This window comes from Equus asinus, chromosome 2 (assembly GCF_041296235.1).
Source record: "Equus asinus isolate D_3611 breed Donkey chromosome 2, EquAss-T2T_v2, whole genome shotgun sequence".
NCBI classification, from domain to species: Eukaryota; Metazoa; Chordata; class Mammalia; order Perissodactyla; family Equidae; genus Equus; species Equus asinus.
Window position 1 is genome coordinate 17,612,899 of NC_091791.1, and position 21,273 is coordinate 17,634,171.

A 21,273-nucleotide genomic window follows, 5' to 3' on the forward strand; every position below is an offset into this window, starting at 1 on the left:
GGGGTCCCTCTCCATCCCCCACAGAGTCAGGGGAAGGCAGACCCATCCAGCAATGGAAGGGGCAGCCAGGGGTCTGGAGCAACCTTGTGGGTGTGGCCAGTGACTCAGGCAGCTGTGGCCCTTCCAGGCCGCGGTCTGCCCAGCCAGGTGCTGTGGTCACTGTAGGAGAAACAGATGTTTACTGGCACCCTTCCTGCTCCTGGCTAGCATGGCCATCTCCACCCCGTCTCCCCCTCTGGGGCCTGAACGCACATTGGCGCTGGTTTTAAGTGAGCTACTCTGTGAGGGGAGCGGCTTTCTTCACAAAAGTACGTCGCCTCGGTCAGCTGGGGCCGACAGCTGGCTTCGCTAACCCCCACCCAGGAACCTTCCACTCTGGGGCAGGTTGCTTAGGACTGCAAGGACGCCTGGGGTCATCGGGGCCGCGCCTTGTCTTCAGCTCTCCGATCGAAAGCAGAATTGGCAGCCCCCTGGCCAATGCAAATCCGCAGCCACCTGCTTTTTCGTTAGTAAAGCCTTGCTGGAACACAGCCGCGCTTTTCCAGTGATGTGTTCTTGATGGCAGCTTTTGCACAACAGCAGAGTTAAACAGCGGAGATCAGAGGCCCTGGATGGCCTGCGAATCCCTAAAGTATTTACAATCTGGCCCTTTAGAGAAGTTTGCCGACCGACCTCTGGCAAATCAGGCTGAGTGCTGTGGCTGCTGCCGCCCCTCCCCAGGAGCCCTCGAACGTTCCTTCAGGCTTGGAAGTCCCATCTTCTGAGTTAAATGTTCCCAATCCTCCCGATCCTTGTCATCAGAATGATGATGATCATTAAAATAATAGTCCTTTATTCTTAAACCTGGGAGATTAGGATCTCTTGATCTGCGACCTCTGATAATAGGCCATTGTGTCTGTGTAATGATGTGACTCGCTTCTGAATTGTTGTGTAAATCTCTCAATCGGTTTATCCTTGAACTTGACCAGGCCCTTATCTCTTGCCCAAACAGTCTTGAGGGCAGGGACTGTCTATAACGAGGCAGAGCTTGGTATAAGACAGGTCAGACCGATGTCTTCTCTGTCTCCCTAGAGTACATCTGTGCTTCCTCCACCAAATGTGTGCATGCAACGTTTCTCCCTTTACTTGATATTTTTATATTTCATGTTTTAGGTTAGTAAAAACTAGTATTTACTGAGTATTTACTAGTGCTGAGCATAGTTTAATCCTTACAACAACCCCACTTGACAGATATTTCTACTCTTCCCATTTTACAACAGAGGAACTGAGGCCCAGGGAGGTCAAGTACATTGCCCAGAGTCACACTGCTTGGATGTGCCAGTGTCAGGATTCAGACGCCAGCCCTGGACGTCAGATTCCTACTCCTGCCCTACACTGCCTCTCTGTAGAGATCCATGTGTGGATGATTTTACAGTGAGAGGCCTGGGAGACTCTTAAAGAGAACTTGGGAGCTCCTGCAGAAGGGTTCATTCCCCCTTTGTCCTGTTCTGATCAATGGAATCTTGGGTACTCGGAGCTCCCTTCCAGATGGAATCCGTCTCCTCCGTGAGAAAAGAGGCTGTGGGGACCTGGAAATGGCCACCCCAAGATATGTCTCTTTGGCATCAGGATTATTTGAGGCTGATTGCTTTTGATAAACTGGGACAGGGAAGGAGGCTCTGAGGAATGGAACTTGCCCTTTGTTAGGACATATTTACATCGGTAAGGTAAATCTCTATCTGTAAAGGTGCCTCCCTCTCTGTACCAGGAAGAAGAAAGGAGACGACCTTCTCTCTAGAAACTCTTAATCAATGCCAAAGGCAAGGACTTAAATCTGCATTTTATTGTGCTTCTCTGGTAACCTCCTGTAACTGACTTCCCTCTCCCTCCCAACGTTGGCATTTCTTTAAGGATTAAGCATCTTTCCTTAGGCTAGGAACTGATTGCTGCACTCACCTATGACCGCCCAGCTTGAGACAATAGACTTGCCTCCGGCTACGCCCTCTGAGATAGCAGACCACTACCTGCTGTGTCCATCAAGCGCTGTGCCGACAGGGCAATCTTGTGACTATTGTGGGAGGGACATTTCAATCACATGTGAAACACCCTGTTTGGGGGTATATAACCGCTCTATGCACCTCACTTCTTCGGTGCCCTTTCTTCCTTCGGGAAGAAAGGCCCCGGGCCATGGTTCCTCATAAAGCTTTGTTTAATTTTTCTTGCTATTCTGTCTCATGTGAATTTAATTCGTTCTCCGGCCAGACGAACCCCCATTTGGGAAGAGGAAATGTCTTCCTCCCCTACAGGGCCCATCTGATGGGAGTGGGTCTCTGGGAGGCTGGAGCTGGAGGCCTGGCCAACTCAGGAAGCGTGAGCCCCAGGAGCCATCTGCACACACCTTGTTGCTGCCCAGGTGAGGGGATGCTTTCCCCTTGGGCCCCAGGAAGCTGGCTCTCAGAGGACCACAGCTGGGTCTCTTGGGCAGCTCTTTCTCAGGCTGGCCAAGGGGCTAGGAATGGCCTAGAGGAGCAGAGACATCTCTCCAGGCTCATGGCAGCAAAGATGACAGGTCATCCAGTAGCAGCTGTTGGTTGCGTATGCTGTTGGCAAGGCCCTGGCCCCTAGGAAGGAGCCAAGCCTGAGTGCCGCTCACAGCTGACTCCCTTGATCCAGCCACATCTGCAGGCCCCGTGAGGCAGCTGGTCTGCTTAGGAAATGAGCAGATTATTCTCTTCCTTCCTGTGCGTTGGGTGTTGCACCTGCCGGGGCTGAAAGCTGTTCCCGGCCTGCCTCTGGGACTTGTATCGGCTCTCTTGGTGGGAGGCCAGATGGAGGTAGAAGGATGCAGTGTGGGACCCAGGCTGTGGCCTGGCCTCTGCCCACCCTCTTCATGGAGACCTGTCTCAGCTTGTCAGACAGCGATCCAGGAACCTGGTGTGAGGCTCAGAGAGGCTGTCACATGTCCACGGTTAAATCTATGAAATCCTAAAGCCTGGATTCAAACCCAGTTACATTCACTCGAGAGTCCCTATAAGTAGATGTAGGTGCTAAGCCACGGAGGACTTGGCTCTGGGGCCCCTGCTTTTGGTTCAGCCACAGGAGCGTTGCTCTGCCCTGGGGGAGCTGGGAATGGATACTCTTGCAGCCTATGCTGAGTACCGACCCCCAGAGATCCGAGCCCAGGCTGACTGCTCTCCCAGTGTCTCCTGGGCCAGGACTAGGGGAGCTGTCTCTGTCCTAGGTCCCATAAATAAGCTCATTTTCCAAGGCAGGGGTTTCTAGATCTCTGCTCCTCTCCCCAGTGGAGCAGAGAATTCCCGAAAGCCCAGGGTCCACCTGAGCTCAAGGCCCTGCAGGCTCCCTCCATTGACTGCCTCCTCTCTGATTGCCCTGCACCTCTGTACCGTAAGAGCCTTTCCCTCCTTTCCCTCGGAGCTCCTGCGAAGGCCCAGGCCTGCCCCTCGCGTGGAATGCCCAGCACAAGGACTTCTCGAAACCAGGAGTGGGAATGCCCTTCAGATTTTGCCATTTCTGTTCTCAACTCATTATGAATATACCCTTGGCCCTCCCAGAGGTTTCGTCACTCAGAAAGATGCTGGGGACTCATGTGGATGGATGTTTACCTGTATTTATAACCTGTATAGAGTAATATTTATGACTTGTTTATAGTAATATTCATGCCACAGTCTCCCTCTTTTTTCCTCCCCTGCTATTGCTTAAAAGATTAGCTTCATAGTCTAGTGCCCATTTTACAGGTGGAATAGTGGAGGAACAGAGGGGTTTCATGCTCCATGCTCCTGCACAGTTGCACATGGTTTCTGCTCTACTCAAATTGCGTTCATTCACGCCTGTGCCACGTATGAAGCTCAGGGTCATCTTTTTTTTTTTTTAAGGAAGATTAGCCCTGAGCTAACATCTGCTGCCAATCCTCCTCTTTTTGCTGAGGAAGACTGGCCCTGAGTTAACATCTGTGCCCATCTTCCTCTACTTTATATGTGGGACACCTACCACAGCATGGCTTGACAAGCGGTGCCATGTCCGCACCTGGGATCCGAGACCGTGAACCCTGGGCTGCCGAAGTGGAACGTGTGAACTTAACCACCATGCCACCAGGCTCGCCCCTCAGGGTTGTCTTTGAGACTCAGCTCAAAGATCTTGTCCTCTGAGCATCCTTTATCGGTCCTAAATGTTGCTCACACCCTCCTGGTTCCCACAGAACTTTGACTTTGTCTGGATGCATCCCTCCGCTAGTACACGGGAGCCATCCAACATTTGCTGAACGAATGGTTGAACTTAGTATGGTAAAAGTTGGGATTTAGAAACTTGGTCATCTTCCTCTGTGTGCCTCTGATTAGCCTTGGCTTTTTGGAAAGTGTATTCTATGTAGGAGCCGTCATAGCTACCACAGCAGCCTGACACCGTCTGGATCTTTATGTGTGTTATGCATCACATGCACGATATTGTGTGTGTGCAGTGGGGTTTGAGCCTCATTTTACAGGGAGAAAGCTGAGGCCCAGCAAGGTAGAACAACGTGCCCATAATCCTTCAGCTGGATGCAAACCAAACCCTGTAGACTGGGTGGCTGCTGGGAGTCATGATAATCCGTGTTATTCCTCCCGACTTGCTTAAAGTCCAGCCAGGCATTTTTTTCTTCTGGACTTCCCCCTCTTTCCACCCAAAGGGTTAATTCCGAGTTATTCCCAGTGTATTGTATCTGAAAGTGTTTATTTGTTCATACCACAGATTCCAGAACGGAAACAGCTCTCCATCCCAAGGATCGAGTCTCCGGAGGGTTACTATGAAGAGGCTGAGCCATATGACACATCCCTCAATGGTACCTCCCGGGGCTGGGGCTCGGAGAGGGTTCGGCTGCTTCCTGCACAGATGGTGGTACTGGAAGCAGAGGGCAGCCCTCGTTGCTATTGCCAGAGAGTGTGGCCCGGAGTGCAAACTGGCTACAGAGCGTTCGGCCTCTGGTCTGATGGGGAGCCAAGGTCTACGGCAGACCCAGCTCTCCTGCACGGAGGGCTTGGGATGGAACACAATGAGCTGGTTTACTGTGTCTGATGCTTCCTGTGGTCCCACCTGGATGTTGCTGGATTCAGCACAGAAGTGTGACAGAGGAGAGGTGTGTTGACTGAGGGACACCAGGCCCTCGCCAGCAGTAGAAATGTGGCCAGGCTGCATCAGAGCCCAGTTTCCAGGTTCTTTCACTGGCCTAATAGTTACTGCGCTCCCACTGTGTGCCTGGCACACTTCTAGGAATCAGGAGCTTGGCAGCTCTCAGGATTCGGCAGGACTCAGTGGTCACAGCACTTCGATTCTGTGAGAGCAGGCAGACGACAAGTGAACATAGCACGTGTCAGGTGGTGATAAGCGTTAGGAGGGAAAACAGCAGGGGCTGGGTTGGGGAAGGAAAAGGGTATTATTTCAGATCAGGATGGTCTCTCTGATAGCATGACCTTAAGCAGATTCCTGAATGAAGTGGGAAGTAGGTGGGGCAGAAACCTGCAGGGAGAACTTTGCAGAAAGAGAGCACAGTACATGCAAAGGCCCTGAGGCAGGAGTGCTCTTGGCATGTTTGAGGAACAGCAAGGAGGCCAGTGTAGCAGGATAGGTGAGGTGGGGGGAGGGGGAGACAGGAGATGGGGACACAGAGGGCTACTTCAGGCCATATCCTCTCCCAGGCAGCTGGACCCTGGTCCTCTCACTCTCCCCTTCTTACCTCCTCTCTTCTTCCTTTGTGAGTGAAAAGTCTTCGAAAGCATAAAGCAATTGAAACTGTAAGAGGTGAGGGCCCCTGTGGAGGGAATGAACTTGGCTGGGGGGGGGGGGTGTTGGTTCCATAAAGAACAGGCCCAGGGATGAGATGGGACCAGTCACTTGGAGCCCCCTTCGATTCCTCTCCTCTTCCTTCACACTTTACCTGCAGCCTGAGGCCCCGGGAACCCTGTGGGAGGGGAGGCCCTGTTTGCACTGAGGTTATTTTCTAAGAGGCTGGCTTTGTGGGCAGACGTCACTTAGCTTAAACCCTCTCAGTAGGTGAAACATCACGAGTCACTGGCCGCGCAGTGATTTCAGACCCGAGCCGAGGGTGCGGTGCTGCCGTCTGGAAGGTGGAAGCAGTGACTCACCATAGTGAGCACCTCCATGCGTCTCAAGCCCGTCTCTCTCGGGTGTGGCCCATGCCAGCCAGGACCTGCCTTCCAGACGCTCCTGGGGGCCTGTTTGTGGGGCAGACACTTCATCTCGACACAAACAAGTCGTCAGAGAGACCCAGGCTTCTTGGTGTTTGTCTCTCGACGGTGAATTCATACTGGTTTCCGCCACCACTAGGGGATCATCGCGAGGGCAGCTCGAACACAGCAGGGTGGGTGGGAACATGCCCGATTGCCTTTACTCCTGCCAGGACAAGGCCCGAGGATGACTCGGGGAGAACTTGCCATGCCGAGGGGACTTCACCTGCGTTGTAAGCCAGCCCGCCCTCAGTGCCTGCTTGTGTGCCCCCACACCTGTTGGAGCAGTGGGACATGCAGGTCACAACAGGAGGAATGACCGTTGGACTTCGGCCCCTTGCTCTAGTTCTCTGGCCAACAGCGATTTTGCTGACTTCCTGCGGAAGACCAGTTGCTTGGATTCTCGTCCTACTATACCAGCGCTGTCCCCACCTGCTCCCCTGGGCCAGGTGCCTCTCCCTGAGTAGAAGTTAGTAAGTGCCCGGATGGCCTGTGCAGGAGATACCAGGGTCTGTCCTGCTTGCCCGAGGCATCAGCTACTTGGCTGATGATATCTCCTGCCAGGTCGTGGCAGCTGCTGTAACAAATAACGCCCCCTTTCAGTTTATAGTAACACACACAAGTCTGTTTCTGCCTCACAGAACAGTTCGGGGTGGGTATCACTGGTCAGTGGGTAGGTTGGATACCCAGGCTCTTTCCAGTGTGGGCTCGGCCACCTGCTGAGGCCACAGAATCCTCTGCAAAGAGGGAGCAGAAGGCACAGTCAGTCACATGGTCATCTCTGGATGTGAAGAGGCTGGGAAATGATGTCCTTGATGGGGATGGGGCCTCTCCTGACAAGCCCACACCTCCGATGGGAAAGCACTGACTTCTGGTGGGCAGGCAGCCATGCTGCCACATCTGGGTCTCTCTCTGTATCTTTGCACTTGCATCTGTCCTTCTCTTCATCTTGTCTCTCTCCTTCTTGCCTTTGTCTGTGCTTCTGGATATCCTACAGGTCATTCTGGCAGATTTCCTCCCAGTGGAGTCCCCAGATGGGGGCAGGTGCCTGAAGGAGTCATTTACGCCACGATCACCCTGGGTACTGCTTGTCCCCAGAGCTGGAATGCCAGTGATTCCGTGCCTGCTGCCTGGCTCTCAGAGATGGGGCACATGCCCCAAGCATGGCCACTGCCCTCCTCCTGTCCTTGTGCATGCATCCTGCCTGTGCCATCCTTCCAGGAGAGACTTACTCTGCCTTCCACAGACCCCTGCCTGTGGCATCTGAATGATGGCTGAATGACCCAGAGCGCTTCATGGCTGTCCTACCCTCTGTTCCTGGGGACTTTGGGCAGCAAAAGTGGGGTGCAGTCCACTGGGACGGAATTATCTGAGCATCCCACCTTCCACTCCTGTTCATCTGTGACCCCTGGAAGCCAAGTATCTGTATTAAGAGTATCTTACACTTATGGTTGTGCTATGATTGCTCTTAGGGACAAATGAAATGAATACATTTGCCCTAAATTTCCTCCAAGCTACTCCAGGTGGCTTGAGGTACAATGATTTGCTGTTTCTTCTCAGCTGGCTTTCCCATACCCGCAGGGAGGCAGAGGGGCAGGTGTTAGAATTCTCCATGGAACACGTAGGGCAACCCCAGAAGCACGAAACAGCGAGGGATTCAGCCAACTTCCTCTGCCTCCTCCTTCCATTGATTTTCGTTACTGAAGGAGGAATCCCAATGACATCATATTCTTATCTCATTTATTGTACAGCTAATACAATACTGACATTTTTACAAAATGACCCTGATCCTACCTCAGCATCAAATCAATGATTCTGAGTTCTCCCTGTGCTTTTTAGCACTAGTCTATTTGCATAAATAATTTTAATTCTGCCTTCTCACTTACCATCATGTATTAAGGCGTCTATCGAGTTGCAGACTAGTCTTCAGAGTTTCCACTGACCACAGTTGCATGGTGTGCTCCTACGTGGACGAAATCATCCTTTCTCCCCTCTCCTTCTGCTGACTGTTAAATAGCCCTTGAATGAATTTCTTAATGTGTGTAGCCTTCCCCCTTCCTTCTTTTTTGTAAAAACTAGTTTCCTGGGATAAACTCCAGGACTGGGATTACTGGGTCAAAAGGTATGGGTGTTTTTATGGCTCCTGAAACAACAGGCTGCCAGGTTGTTTTCTGAGAGGCTTGGGTTAATCGACGTTGTCACCAGCAGTATGAGTGTTTGGAGTCCCCCACTGGGTAGCACCACTGTTTCAATCTTTGCTTATATAATTGATATAAAATCATGAACTGTGCAACTTTTTTTATTAAGCTGTGAAGGGGAGTAGTACCACCATGCTTTTAAAGAAAACTGATATTTAAATATTTAAAGTGTTATCTTTAAAAATATTAAAATAAGGCACTTTTTCGTTGGCATTGTAGCTATAATGACTGTGGGAGTGGCCTCATTCCGTTATTCCTATATTCTAATTCAAACATGGTTCTGTTTTCTTAGTATGCAGGAACCTAGCAATGCAGATGGTCGAAGGGGCTTCCAGAGAAGGGAAGATAAGGGGCCCATGGGCTCTTTTCCCAACGGTATCATAGAGAGGAAAGAGAGATTTCATTCACTCTGCTTCAAGGGGACAGAACGTGTCTATAGAAGTCACAGGGAAGTAGATGGTGGCCCCGCTTTCTGGTGGAGCTGCCCAGCAATGGAAGGAATTGTCCAGAAATCAGGAGGTAGTGAGCTCCCTATCCATGGGGAATTCAAGAAGAGACTGGAGCAGGGTTATGATAGACAGGATTCCTGTGCGGAGCCAGGGGTTGGACTGGGGATCCTGAGGTTCTCCTTTCTCCATGTCTTGCCTTTCAGGGTTTTATTGATTTATTATTTTCTTCACCCAGTTTTTGTGGGCCTTGAATGGTGCAGTGAGGCCTGGAGAACAGAGCAACTCTCGCGGGGTGGTGGGGACACAAACCAAGGTGTGTAGAACGTGCAAAGAGTCGGGTGTGGTTTGTGTTTGGTGAGTTTTGGGATTCTTTCGAAGGGAACAAAAAAGTGAGGTTGGCTGGTTGCCAGAGGTGGCGGATCCTGTGAGCTGGCAACGAGGAGAAGGAGCCGAGTTTGTGCCGAGAGGTGTTCAGCAGGGAGGGAAAGAGAACAGAGTCTGTGGAGGGTAAGAGTGGATTTTTAAAAGGGGCTGTGACTACGAGGTGGGCACTGAAGTATGGGGAGGTGGCCAGCTTCCCCAGAAAGCCATCTGTGAGGGGCCACAGTCCCCCGCGGCTCCCAGGGCAGAACCAGGGATGGAGCAGGCCCGGCCGGGCAGGCAGCTGTTGGCAGCTGGCCACATGCCCAGCTCTGGGCTCCATGGTGACCCCTTCCTCCCGGCCCCTTAGAATGACAGAGTGCCAGGCCTGGAAGAACCCAGAAACTTTCTCACCCCACTGGTTCTTCCTTTAGTGGAGGAAACAGAGGCACGAGTAGGGGAACTGGCCTTCTCAGGAGCCAACAGTCCGTCTGCGCAGTGTCTTGTCAGAGGTTTCTGTGGAGTCTGAGATGACAAGGTTTGAGGAGAAAAGGGAGAGACTCCTGGTTTTAAGTTATTTGTGTCTGTGGTCAGAGGCAGCATCCAAGAAGCTTTGCTCAGAGGCTTTGGGGGCTGCAAAGTCTGCCTGGGTCTGTGGTTGACAGCTGTGGGGCTGGTTCAAGGGCACGGAGAGGCAGGTGCGTTGTGGCCTGGGGGCCAGTGGCTGTTCTGCTGCCACCCTCCTCCTGAGCAAACTGCATGTGTGGGACCCTGTGCTGGTGATGGGGCTGTGACCCAGCAGGTCTTCCTTGCAGAGGACGGAGAAGCTGTGAGCAGCTCCTATGAGTCCTACGACGAAGAGGAGAGCAACAAGGGCAAGTCAGCCCCCTACCAGTGGCCCTCGCCTGAGGCCAGCATCGAGCTGATGCGGGACGCCCGCATCTGTGCCTTCCTGTGGCGCAAGAAGTGGCTGGGACAGTGGGCCAAGCAGCTCTGCGTCATCAAGGACACCAGACTCCTGGTCAGTTGGTCTCACGTTGCATTCCAGTCTTCTCTGTTGTGGGCGGAGCGGGGCAGACCCTGATACCAGGGGGTTAGAGCCTTTTGTATTAGATTTTCACCTCTCCCTAACCTGAAATCGTACACAGAATTTTGTGTGCATGAACGAATGTGCTTTTTCTTTCTTCTTTTTGGGTTTGATTTTTATGATTTATCATTGCCAAGAAATAATTAAGCCTAAATCTGATCAAGCTTCTAGGAATGTGCTTTTTCTTAACTAGAAAAGTCTAGTCGTTTTTATCAGTTTCTCAAAGGAGGCTGTGATTCCCATTGCCCCCCATCCCATCCCGTCCACATTTTTTCCAGGATCTTTCTGTCCCCTTGGTCCGAGGGTCCGTTATTCCTCTCCTCTGGGCCACTGGAGGTTTTGGGCAGAACCTGCTGCCCAGTCAGGGCTTGCCCGGCCTAGATCTCAGCCCCGGTTCTGGCTCCTGCTTTCGTCTGTGCAGCAGGAGAATCAGAGGCATCTTCTCAGAAGTCACAGTATCTTGACTTACCGATTCTAAAACAAGACTCGTAAAGGAATCAGAAGATACTTGTCTGACCACAGCCCTGTTTCCTGTTATTTTAAATTAAAATTCCCAGTTTTATGTCCTGATTTGAAGTTCCATGGAATCATTAAAAAGCCCTCTCCTCACTGGTTTCGACGTGCCCTGCTCTGTGCAGGTGTCCTTTGAGGTTGACCTGGGAGGACCCCCACTTTACAATTGAGACCCTGAGGGGCAGAGTATTTTCTCTGGTAGGAGAAGAAAGTCTCTTCCTTCCTCCGCTAACATCATCTTCCTAACTAACTTCGTTCCCTACGGACCCCTTACTGGGGAGGCTGAGCAAGAGATGCAGAGAGGCAGAGAAATGGGAAAAGCCATTCCACCCTGGAGAAGTGAGGCCCACAGAGGACATTATTTAGGAGCCAGCCCAGGTGGACAGTGAGATTAGAGCCATTTGGATAAATGGGGTCCTGGTGCCAAGGTCGGTGAGAAGGAGGCTTGAAGGAGGGGGAGACAGTGGGCTTGGTCACTGTGATGCCGAGAACAGGAGGTGCCGACATTGAGGGGAAGGGTCTGCCCTTGCGCTGGGGTGTCACCCTCTTGGTTTTGTTGGGCAGAGCCTGGCTCTCAGGTCCTGCCATGCCCAGTGGGCCCCCTCCGAAGAACCTGGCACCCCTGGCAAAGCAGCGTCTCATCTCTGTTTTCTTCCAGTGTTACAAATCCTCCAAGGACCACAGCCCTCAATTGGACGTGAACTTGCTGGGCAGCAGCGTCGTCCACAAGGAGAAGCAAGTTCGGAAGAAGGAGCACAAGCTGAAGATCACGCCGATGAACGCCGACGTGATCGTGCTGGGCCTGCAGAGCAAGGACCAAGCAGAGCAGTGGCTCAGGGTGAGAAAGCCGCCAGGCCGCTGAGGTCATGGGCCCGCTCCCCCAGGAGCTCCTGCTGTTCTGGCTCCCAGCTTTTTCTGAAAATGAAAGATGTTGTCAAGGGCAAACGACCTTTGGTCCTTCAAGTCCCCAGGGCTGCCCGTGTTCTAAGTGGTAGCCGTCCGTCTTACGGAAATGGGTCACAGCAGTCTACTGCCAGGTCTGTGTCCTTCTCAGTCATCTGGACTTGGGCTGTAGTTGAGATCCACTTGTCTTACGGTCTCTAGTGAGGCATCACCAGGCTCCCTATTGAGGAATAGATGTCCCTGCTATTTGTTAAGTACTTGCTATGGGCCATGTGTCTTTAGCAGACTTAACCCACCAAACCACACTGGGGGTAGCTGGGCGATGGTAATGTCCCCATTTTACAGGAGTGGAGATTAAGGCTCAGAGCAAGATGACTGATCAAAGTCCCCTTGCAAGTGAGTGGTAGCATCGAGTTTCAAACCTAGGACTGTGTGTTGTACCATCCTGAATGCACGCGGTCAGTTCTGCCTACGCTTCCCCATGACGTAGCCCCAGTGGTGATGAAGCACCTGGGTCGGGGCTGCCTGCCCCAGTTTAAAGATGGGCTTGACAATTCCAGAATGTAGGAGGTTTGCCCCAAGAAGGGTCCCATGCTTGCAGAACCTTGCAGGGCCCCTGGTAAGGCCAGAGAGGCCCCTGCTGCCTTTCCTGCATTGTGGCCATGTTGATGCATTTCCGGCACAGGAGCGTTATATCCACTGTCCACCCCCGTCTGCTGCCCGGGCTGAACATAACCACCCTGCTGAGTCCATGAGAACAGACCTGCACCACCTTATGGAAGCTTGACTGAAACGGTACCAGCCCGAGGTGCGGGCCGGCTCCTAGGCTGAGTACCCGAGGTCCAGGGTGGCCAGGCTGCTTTTGTGAACTCACTAAATGTTTCAGAGTACCAGACCCAGCCTGTCTCAGAGCCGGGCTTGTAGGAGGAGCTGACAGCTCCCTGCTCCTTACTGTGAATCTCTCAGGTGACTGAGGGGAGTGGACAGGACAGGAAGGGTCCCACCTCACAGGCAGGTTTGTGGCTCAGCTTCACAGGTCTCCCTGGGAGAGTTCCCGTGAGAATGTTAGCTCCAGAAGGCCAAGCCTGACCACTGAAGAGCATGGGCTCTGGGTTCAAGTCCGGGCTCACTCCTTTTTAGCTGTGATCTTGGGTTAGTCAGTGAATGCATACCTAGTGCTTAGCACTGTACCTGCCATATACTGAGCACTCCCTAAAACTTGACTAGTATAGACGAGAGCACTGAGTGAGGCCCAGAGAGAGCTAGGGGTCTGCCCTGGGCTGCAGAGCTGACTGGGACCAGGGCCCTGGGCTGCTGGCTTTGTTTTTAACTCCTTTTTCTTGCCCAGGTTCCCTGTTTCCATGCCAACTGTCCCCCAACCCCACCCACCACACACGCGCGTGCACACACACAAATACACACACAAATACTTGTATGCATGTACATGTGCACACACTCACACTGCTCTTGCTCCCAGTTCTCAGCACTGTCCCATTGACGGCTCAGACCCACCTGTCCTTCCCCGACCCCCAGCCTCCCTCCCCAGTTCTCACGCCCTCTTCCTGAGACCCCTGACCCCACAGTCCCTGCTGGTGGTTTCAAAGACAAGAAGCCTTTCAGAAGGCACAGCCTCTCCGTCACCCTTCACAGAGAGACCCTTTTCCTGCCTGGTCAGATGAGCAGAGGTGGACTCGGCCAGAAGGGCCTGACTCAGAAGCTGCACACACTTGCAACTGGGGGGCTGGTTAGCTTGTTTCATGGGCTCTGGACCAGATGCATCTGTTTTGTCAAACCTACCTACCTTCCCTGGGCCTCTGTGTCTCAACTCTGCATGCTCTCACCTGTGCCCATGGGGTGGGACAGGTATATGACAGTAAATGGGAGATGTTGAGTATGGCACGAGAGTCCCAGAAAAGGAAGGCACAAAGTAGAACTTCCCAGAGAAGCAGAACCCCACACCCTCGAGCCTGGATTCCTGGTTCGGCACCCTTCTCCTGGGCAGGGCGCCCGTGTGTCCAGGCCCCAGATAATAAGGATGGTAATGAATGTGCCTCTCCTGTGCTGGGTACTTTACCCACGAGCCCTCACAGCCGCCCTGTGGTATAGGTGTCCCATCCTGCGGATGTGGTGACTGAGGCCCACGGTCACAGAGCTAGTGCCTGCCCTGTCCCACAGCACCATGTCGCATATTTGGTCCACCTCAAGGACCAAGGTCCCAAACTGGAGTCCATCTAAGGAGGGAGAAAAGCCTTGTTTCCCAGCCCCACAGCCGTTCTTCCTTCTGTTCTGCTTTTCTGATTTTATCTCCTTTCCATAAGCTGCTCTATGTGGGGACTGAAAAAGGAAGGTCTCTGACATTGCTCTTGCTGAGTCCGTATCTGCAAAGGGCTTCTGGATGGGCAGTGTGTTTGTGGCTTCCCTGGCTGGTACCCTCTGGGGATGCCCCAGGTGGTCCCCAGATTTGGGGGGGCAGGTACTGCTGCTTGGTGTACTCAGCTACCTTTGACTTGTATCTGCCCTCAGCCCAGGCCCCCGGTGCCAGTTCAAAGGCTCCTTCTCAGAGGAGGGTGGTGTGGACTGTGGCAGGCAGGACCGGAGAGCCAGCATTGGGCCCAGGAGGTTTGCAGGCCTGCTTCCTGGACAGCGTGGAGATGTTCCACAGAGAGCCCCGGAGCTACCCGGCAAATGGCAAATGCGTTCTTCATCACACCCACAGCTGAACAGCACCCTGCTCAGGATGGGGACGAGGAGAGGGCTCACGGAGCTGAGGGCTGGCTGCTCTGGCCATCTTGGGGCTCTGCTGCAAAGGCCCCCTCCTTGCCCACCCCCAGAACATGTGGGGTCCTGGAGGAGAGAGGGCCTAAGGAACACACCCCCCTGCCCCAAGCCTGCCCAGCTGGGTCCCGAGGCCACTTGTGGCCCAAGTGCTGGGGTTGGTGTGGTTCTCCATTTCCTGGAAATGGTGCATCTTCTCTTTCACCTCCACCCACTCCCTTGTGACCCTGAGGGGCTCCAGCTCTGGTCTGGCTGTGTCTGCAGGCCGAAGGGCCTCGAGGGCCTGGGCCTCCCCTGATGGCTTTCCTCTTCCTTCAGGTCATCCAGGAGGTGAGCGGCCTGCCTTCAGAAGGGGTGTCCGAGGGAAACCAATACACCCCAGATGCCCAGCGCCCGAACTGTCAGAAAGTAAGTCTCTGCTCTGCCTGGAAGGAGAGTTTGCTTCCATTTTTTCTCCCTGAAAACTAAAAGTACAAAATTGAGGACTTTGTTTTTGCATTTCAGCCCAATTAATAAGAAACATACAATGCTTGGATTAGGGCAGTAACTTCAGCTTGGCAGGAAAACTGATGAAATTAATACACATGTAAAATTTTTTCTTGCTAGAGGAGGGAAGCTTTACTGGGACAAAAGTAACTTTGCCCTCCTTTCCATAAAGAAGGGAGATTTATTTTTCGAGGCTCTTTCTTCCCACTTACTCCTCATAGAGCTTCCAGGGCCGGGGGAACCCTCACGATGTTGACCCCAGCCAAAAGGCTCTAGTGCTCATTTGCAGGGAGCTGTGGGGCCCTCTGCTTAGGGGTCAAAGTTGAGAAAGTTGGGCTGGGTGCTGGCTAAGGGGAGGGCTGTGACCTTTGGGGTCACATTTCATGTCCCCGAGTATCTGCAGGTAGGTGTCCTGGAGCCCAGGTGTGCACAGAGCAGAGGGTCACTGTGTCTCATCTTGGGGTCCCCATCCTGGCAGGGAGGAAAGCAAGAGGGTGACAGAGGGCTTGAGCAAGGAGGAGGCACTTTGTTCTTTGGGAAGGCTCATTTGGCCATCCCCGTGGAGAAATACCCATAGCCCTTCTAGAATGACTGAGAGGGGCTGTTTTGTTCGTTCTGGGCCTGAAGAAAACCTGATGAAGAAAACCTGGGTTTTCTTCACTTTGAGATGAGAAACAAGAGCTCTCCCTATTGTACACCTGAAACTAACATAATGTTCTGTGTCAAATATACCTCAATAAAAAAAAGAGGGGTTCTCCCTAAAGACCTGGCATAGTGTTCCCTGGCCAGGTCCCATTGGTTGGGAGTCCCTCAGCTTGTTTTACAGAGGTCTGGAGTAAGTGGTTCTAGAGGAAGCTTGACTGGAATATTCTGAGGGCTTCACGTTGTTACAGCAGCAGCCACTACACTCTTCTACTCTCTCTAGTCCCTCAACAGCCCTGGGAATGCAGACAGGGTATTATCCGTGTTTACACACATGCGGAGCGAGGCTCAGAGAGGGTCGTGACTCGCACACACCACCTGGCTGGAGAATGCTGGAGTCAGGATTTGAATCGTAGTCTGACCTTGGGCAGCCCAGCTGGCTCTTCTCCAAAGCCCCATGTGTCGGCAGCACAGTCAGTTCTCAAGACTTCTTCATGCTCCCGGGATGGGTGGTGCCCAGCTTGTCAGTCAGCTTCAGTTGGGATGCCAACTCTAATGTCACCCCTGTGGCTGGCTACCTGCCCTCCCCGCTGGCTATGGGGCCACTGTCGCACCAGGTTGAGCGGCCATTTTGAGAACTCGTGAACAAGGATGAGTGGTGGCCTGAAGTCAGGGAACCTCAGGAAGGGAGAGTGAAGGCAGGTTCTCCAGAGGGAAGCCTGGCCAACGTCCCACCAGTGACCTGGGCTCCAGATGACCTCTGGCCTACTCTCAAGAGCCATCTATTATTTTCCCTTAAATTGTGGTCTCCGAGGTAACCATTTGCAGACAAGATCACCCACTTGTTTCTCTCTCTCTTCCACAGCCAGATATAACTGAGAAGTTCCTGTCAGCCTCAGAGTGTGGAAGCTCCATAGAAGGTCACCCTGAGGTTCCAGAGACCAAAGATGGTACCAGCACTTATGGCTCTCCGCCTAGGTTTGGGAGGGGGATGGTATTCCAGGCTATGAGACTTGACTGTCTGGCTCAGGGCTAAATGGGTTTTAACAACTGATTCTAACATGCCTCCGGTTTATAAACTACAGTTGTCCCTTGGTACCTGTTCCAGGGTTCCCTGTGGATACCAAAATGCGTGCATGCTCAAGTCCCCTAGTGGCCTAGTATTTGCATGTAACCTATGCACATCCACCCGTATACTTGAAATCATCTCTAGATTACTTTTGCATCTTTCATAAGGGCATATTGGTAGGCTGTGTGCAACGCTGATTGCTTGTTTTCTCATCTTGATAGTCAAGAAGAAATGTTCTGCTGGCCTCAAACTGAGCAACCTAATGAACCTGGGCAGGAAGAAGTCTACCTCACTGGAGCCTCCGGAGAGGTCCCTCGAGACGTCGAGTAAGAACCATAGGGCCTCCAGGACCAGAGGGCTTGCTCCCTGGGGTGGAGCCGTCTCCAGGAAGGCCGCTCAGACAGCGAAGGCGGGATTTTAGGTCTTGCTTTGAACATCTCTGGGGATGGTGTCCCCCCGCCCACAGTTTCTGTTTATCCTCGCTGCAGGTGGTTCTTTATGCCTAAACAGACTCTCTCCTACCGCGATGCTGGATCCTTTGTGGACGTGAGGGGTAACTGATTGCTGTCCTCCTGATGGTCTTTAAAAATATGTTCATTTGATTAATCTTTGTAGAGCAGGTGCAGTGTCAGGGAAAGGGGACCAAACAGATGGAGGACACAGTCCTGAGAGCCTGCAGCCTAAGAGAGATGACAGCTCTATAACCGTAACCACACTCTGTGCCATCTTAGAAGCTATAAGGCCTTAGGGACAGAAGGGACCTCTCTGTTGTCAGAGATGGCCTCCTGGACCTGAGCCTTGAAGGATGGGTAGGAGCTGAATAGACTGGGATGGTGTCTGTGGGCAGGTGTAAAGAGTCTGAGATGGGGTCTGGTGAGACCCTTTAATGGGACAATGAGTAGCCCAGTGTTGCCGGTGTGGAGGGGGTGTGGGTGCTGGTAGGCTCTCGGAGGTCATCTCACTGCCCTTACTCAGCCTTGAGGAAGCTGAGGCCAGGAGAGAAAGGCCTTTCCCAGAAAATATCCTGGGGTGAGCCAGTGTGCTGGCTCCCGACCTGGGGCCCATTGCTGTACTCTCCCTGGGGCCTGAAGGCCATTACTGTCCACCTTTGGCCCCTTTCCTCTTCCTCAAGGAACCCGTGTCCCAGCCCTGGGCTCCTTTCCTGAGTCCCAGTTCAGTTCTGCATTTAGAGGCTGGCAGGGTGGCCACGGTGAATGGGAAGGCAGCAGACGGGGCCTTACCCTCAGAGCCTCCTGCTTCTCCGGCCAGAGTGCCGGGTGATGGCCCAGCTATGCCAGCCCCTGCAGCCTCAGAGGGCACGGACTTGGGCATGGGAGCCTGGTCCCAGTGAGTCACTGTTTGGGAGATGTGACTGGGCTATTGCTGTCAGTCTCCTCAGCAGCAAAGCATGCTCCTCTCCCCTGTGGCTGGGGAAGGGCGAGAAAGAACACAGTTGCGCTTCTTCCCAGGACTCAGCATCTGAGCTCCCTACCTCTCCTGACCCAGAGTTCTCTTTGGTCCAGAGAACAGTGATGGGCGAGTGGGGTGCCCGCCCAGATGAGCCAGACTTCCTAGGTCCTGGGCTCGAATTCTTCCACTTTGCTGCCATGATGTGATGTTCACGTGGCTCTGAGAAATTCACGATCCGCACTATGTGTCCAGCACTGGGCTGGGTGGGAAGGTGGCTGTGCACTTTGACCCTGCTATATGGACCTAATTCATCCCAGCTAAGGTTCAGAGCAGCTGCCAAGCCCTTAGGACAGAGAAGGCATCCTCTTTGGGAGCCAGTGCCTCTGGGGAGGTGAGCAGTACAGAGGGGTATCAACCCACCACATGTGAGGTGTGCAGAGGGTCCTGAAGATGGAAATTTACCCATCTTTGTAGCCCCAGGGACAAGGCTAAGCTTGGCATGTGGCGTCAGCTCCGTAAATGTTCATGTGATCGGCTGTCTTCTCCTTGGGAAGGTGAACCCAGCACATGCAGCCATCCGAGAACAGTAAAGGCTTGCGTGATGGGTGCACCCCAGTGCTGGCAGCCTCTGTGCCGACAGAGGAAGAGGGGCTCCCTGGTGGAGAGGCCACAGGGCACAGACCCCAGGTGCTGGAGATGAGCGTGGCAGGTTCCTGCCCTTGAGAAGCTCCGTGTCCAGCTGGGGAGGCCGACATGGAAGCAGAGTTTCATGGTTCCAGGATCCAAGTGTTCCAAAGGAAGGCAGAGCAGGGAGTGCAAGACCCAGGGAGGGCCAAGGCCAGTGCGTGTGGGAGGATGGGGGGGAGCTGGCCAAGTGAAGGACGACTCTGCAGGCTGAGACTGAGGGACTCATGGAAGGCAAGGCTATCAGGGGTCTGAGGAAACTAGGGCTGGAGAGTCAAGAGGGCTACACCTGCAGTGAGGAGCCCCCGGCTGGGGGACCTTCCTGCATGAGGCCTAAGTGACCAGAGGTGGGAGGAGGACTGCTGGGCACCATGAGCTGTGGAGACGAGGCCGAGGGTGGGGGAGCCTCTGTTGTGCACACATACAAATGGGCCTGGTCTAGTCCAAGTCACCCACATCCTTCTGGACAGACCTTTTCCAAAAACCAGTACAGCTGTGCTGCCGCCTCCAAAGGGTCCTGCTGCTGACGTGAGGGAAGGAGGAAAGCACACTGAGATTCAGAGCCTCCAGGAGGGAAGGAAGTGTCTTGGGCAAGGTGTGACAGGTCTGGGAACAGATTCTGGGGTGACTCCGGGAGACCCAGAGGCGGTGGCGGCCAGGGACACCCTGGGTCACCTGCAGCCTTGTCTCCTCCTGCAGGTTACCTGAACGTGCTGGTCAACAGCCAGTGGAAGTCACGCTGGTGCTCCGTCCGGGACAGTCACCTGCACTTCTATCAGGACCGGAATAGGAGCAAGGTGGCCCAGCAGCCTCTCAGCCTGGTGGGCTGCGAGGTGGTCCCAGACCCGAGCCCAGACCACCTCTACTCCTTCCGCATCCTCCACAACGGCGAGGAGCTGGCCAAACTTGAGGTACTGCGGGCCGTGGGGGGCGGCAGGCCCGGCCAGGGCGTGGAGGTCGCAGCTGTTCACGGCGGGTCACGAAGACTGCAGTCCCACAAAGGGAGTCACTGCAGTTGTGTGTTATTTTTGTTTCTTTTGCCTGAGATTGTTTGCATTCTTAAAAAATTTCCATTCCCTTTCTGACCTCAGGGTGGTGGTGTTATAGGAACGGGACAATGAGCTACTTCCTGCACTTAGGGCAGCAGAGTATTTATAACTCCCTATGCCGCTGGAAAAACCTTCTGGGGATTCACAGCGGGTCTGATTTAGTCTGCATATGACCAGACGGGGCCCAGTAGGTAAAAATGACGACGTTTAGGGCTTATCTGGGGGGAAGAGTTAGGTTTGTGATACAATTACATTTCTCCCACTCCCCGCCCTCTGTTTGATGTGATGTTACATTTACAGAAATAAGAGGTGACATAATGCCTTGCATTGAATTGGGCAGGCCCAAGCACACACACCCTGGTTCACTCCTTTTGCTCCCTCCGGCCTTTATCCAGGGGTCTTCATCTGAATTTTGCTCCAATACTGCCCTCTGGTGGCTAAAAGATCCACATCCCACTTGCTCCCCCGGGGAAAGCTTGTCTTCTTTCATCCAAGCACCTGTCCCATCGACAAATATGTACTCGGTGCAATAATATAGTGACCAAGAGATGTTCCTTGTCCTCATGGAACTTATATTCTAGCATGATAGAGAGATGTTCAATTAATTACGCAATTAATTACTTAGGAACAGTTGCTGGAAAGCAGCGGTGCAGGGGCTGCAATATGTGCTAAAGCCGGTGCGCTGGGTGGGTGGAGGTGGGAGGGGGACAGCGGTGTGATGAGGCTGGGAGGCAAGGGGGTTGCTCCTAAGAATGGTGGGGGACTCGGAAGGTTTCAAGGGAGGGTAGCATGCTCAGATTTCGGTTTTCAGATGCTTCTTTCAGCTGCTGGGTGGAAGATGGATGGAAGGGGGACAAGAAGAAACAAAATGGGACCTATTAGGACAGTTGCCCAGGGCAGAGACGGTGGTAGCTGGAGCTAGAGGATGCTCGTGTAGGGCTCTATTGAGAAATCCACTTGTAAATGAATGGAAAAGGAAACCAGCTAAACATCAAACTCAGCCGAGAGCTGCCTCTCTGAATGTGAGAACGTGGCGATCAGATAGTAGAGCTGGGTCGTGTTATGCCACAGTGGTAGCTGTTTTTCATCATGAAAATAAACTTGTAAGTGCTTATAGAATTCCCAGTCTCTTCTCGTTATAAAGGCAAGAAACAACATTGGCGTTTTAATAGAAATACCCAATGTACATATTTGCTTAGCGTGCGTTGTCTCCTGGAAAAAAACCAGGCATGAGTGTCACTGGGGTTTAGTTCATGATTTATCAGAGCTGGTTGCCCTGGTGTAAGGTATTTAAGACATCTTGACTTTACTGAAACGTAAACAAAAATAAATTTGAATTTTGTTATTTCTTAGCAGGGGATCCAGGCAGTCTTATGTGTATGGATTAGGGTGATAAACTGACATGCGACAGTTCAAAAAATAGAGGTGTCAAC

General features: G+C 52.9%; 1 protein-coding gene across 19 annotated transcripts in view; it reads left to right on the forward strand.

Annotated features, from left to right (window-relative positions):
* AFAP1L2 (actin filament associated protein 1 like 2) overlaps positions 1 to 21,273 on the forward strand; it is a 97,442-nt gene that overhangs the window by 68,073 nt on the left and 8,096 nt on the right. For 11 of the 19 annotated variants that reach the window (XM_070482751.1, XM_070482808.1, XM_070482773.1 and 8 more), the window contains 7 exons: positions 4,723 to 4,813; positions 10,038 to 10,243; positions 11,481 to 11,660; positions 14,819 to 14,908; positions 16,494 to 16,578; positions 16,919 to 17,023; positions 19,491 to 19,702. In XM_070482751.1, the coding sequence (XP_070338852.1) occupies positions 4,723 to 4,813; positions 10,038 to 10,243; positions 11,481 to 11,660; positions 14,819 to 14,908; positions 16,494 to 16,578; positions 16,919 to 17,023; positions 19,491 to 19,702 (969 nt within the window). Of the gene's footprint in view, positions 1 to 4,722; positions 4,814 to 7,212; positions 7,297 to 10,037; positions 10,244 to 11,480; positions 11,661 to 14,818; positions 14,909 to 16,493; positions 16,579 to 16,918; positions 17,024 to 19,490; positions 19,703 to 21,273 lie in introns of all 19 variants that reach the window. The other 8 variants (XM_070482768.1, XM_070482802.1, XM_044750446.2 and 5 more) reach the window with 1 other exon arrangement.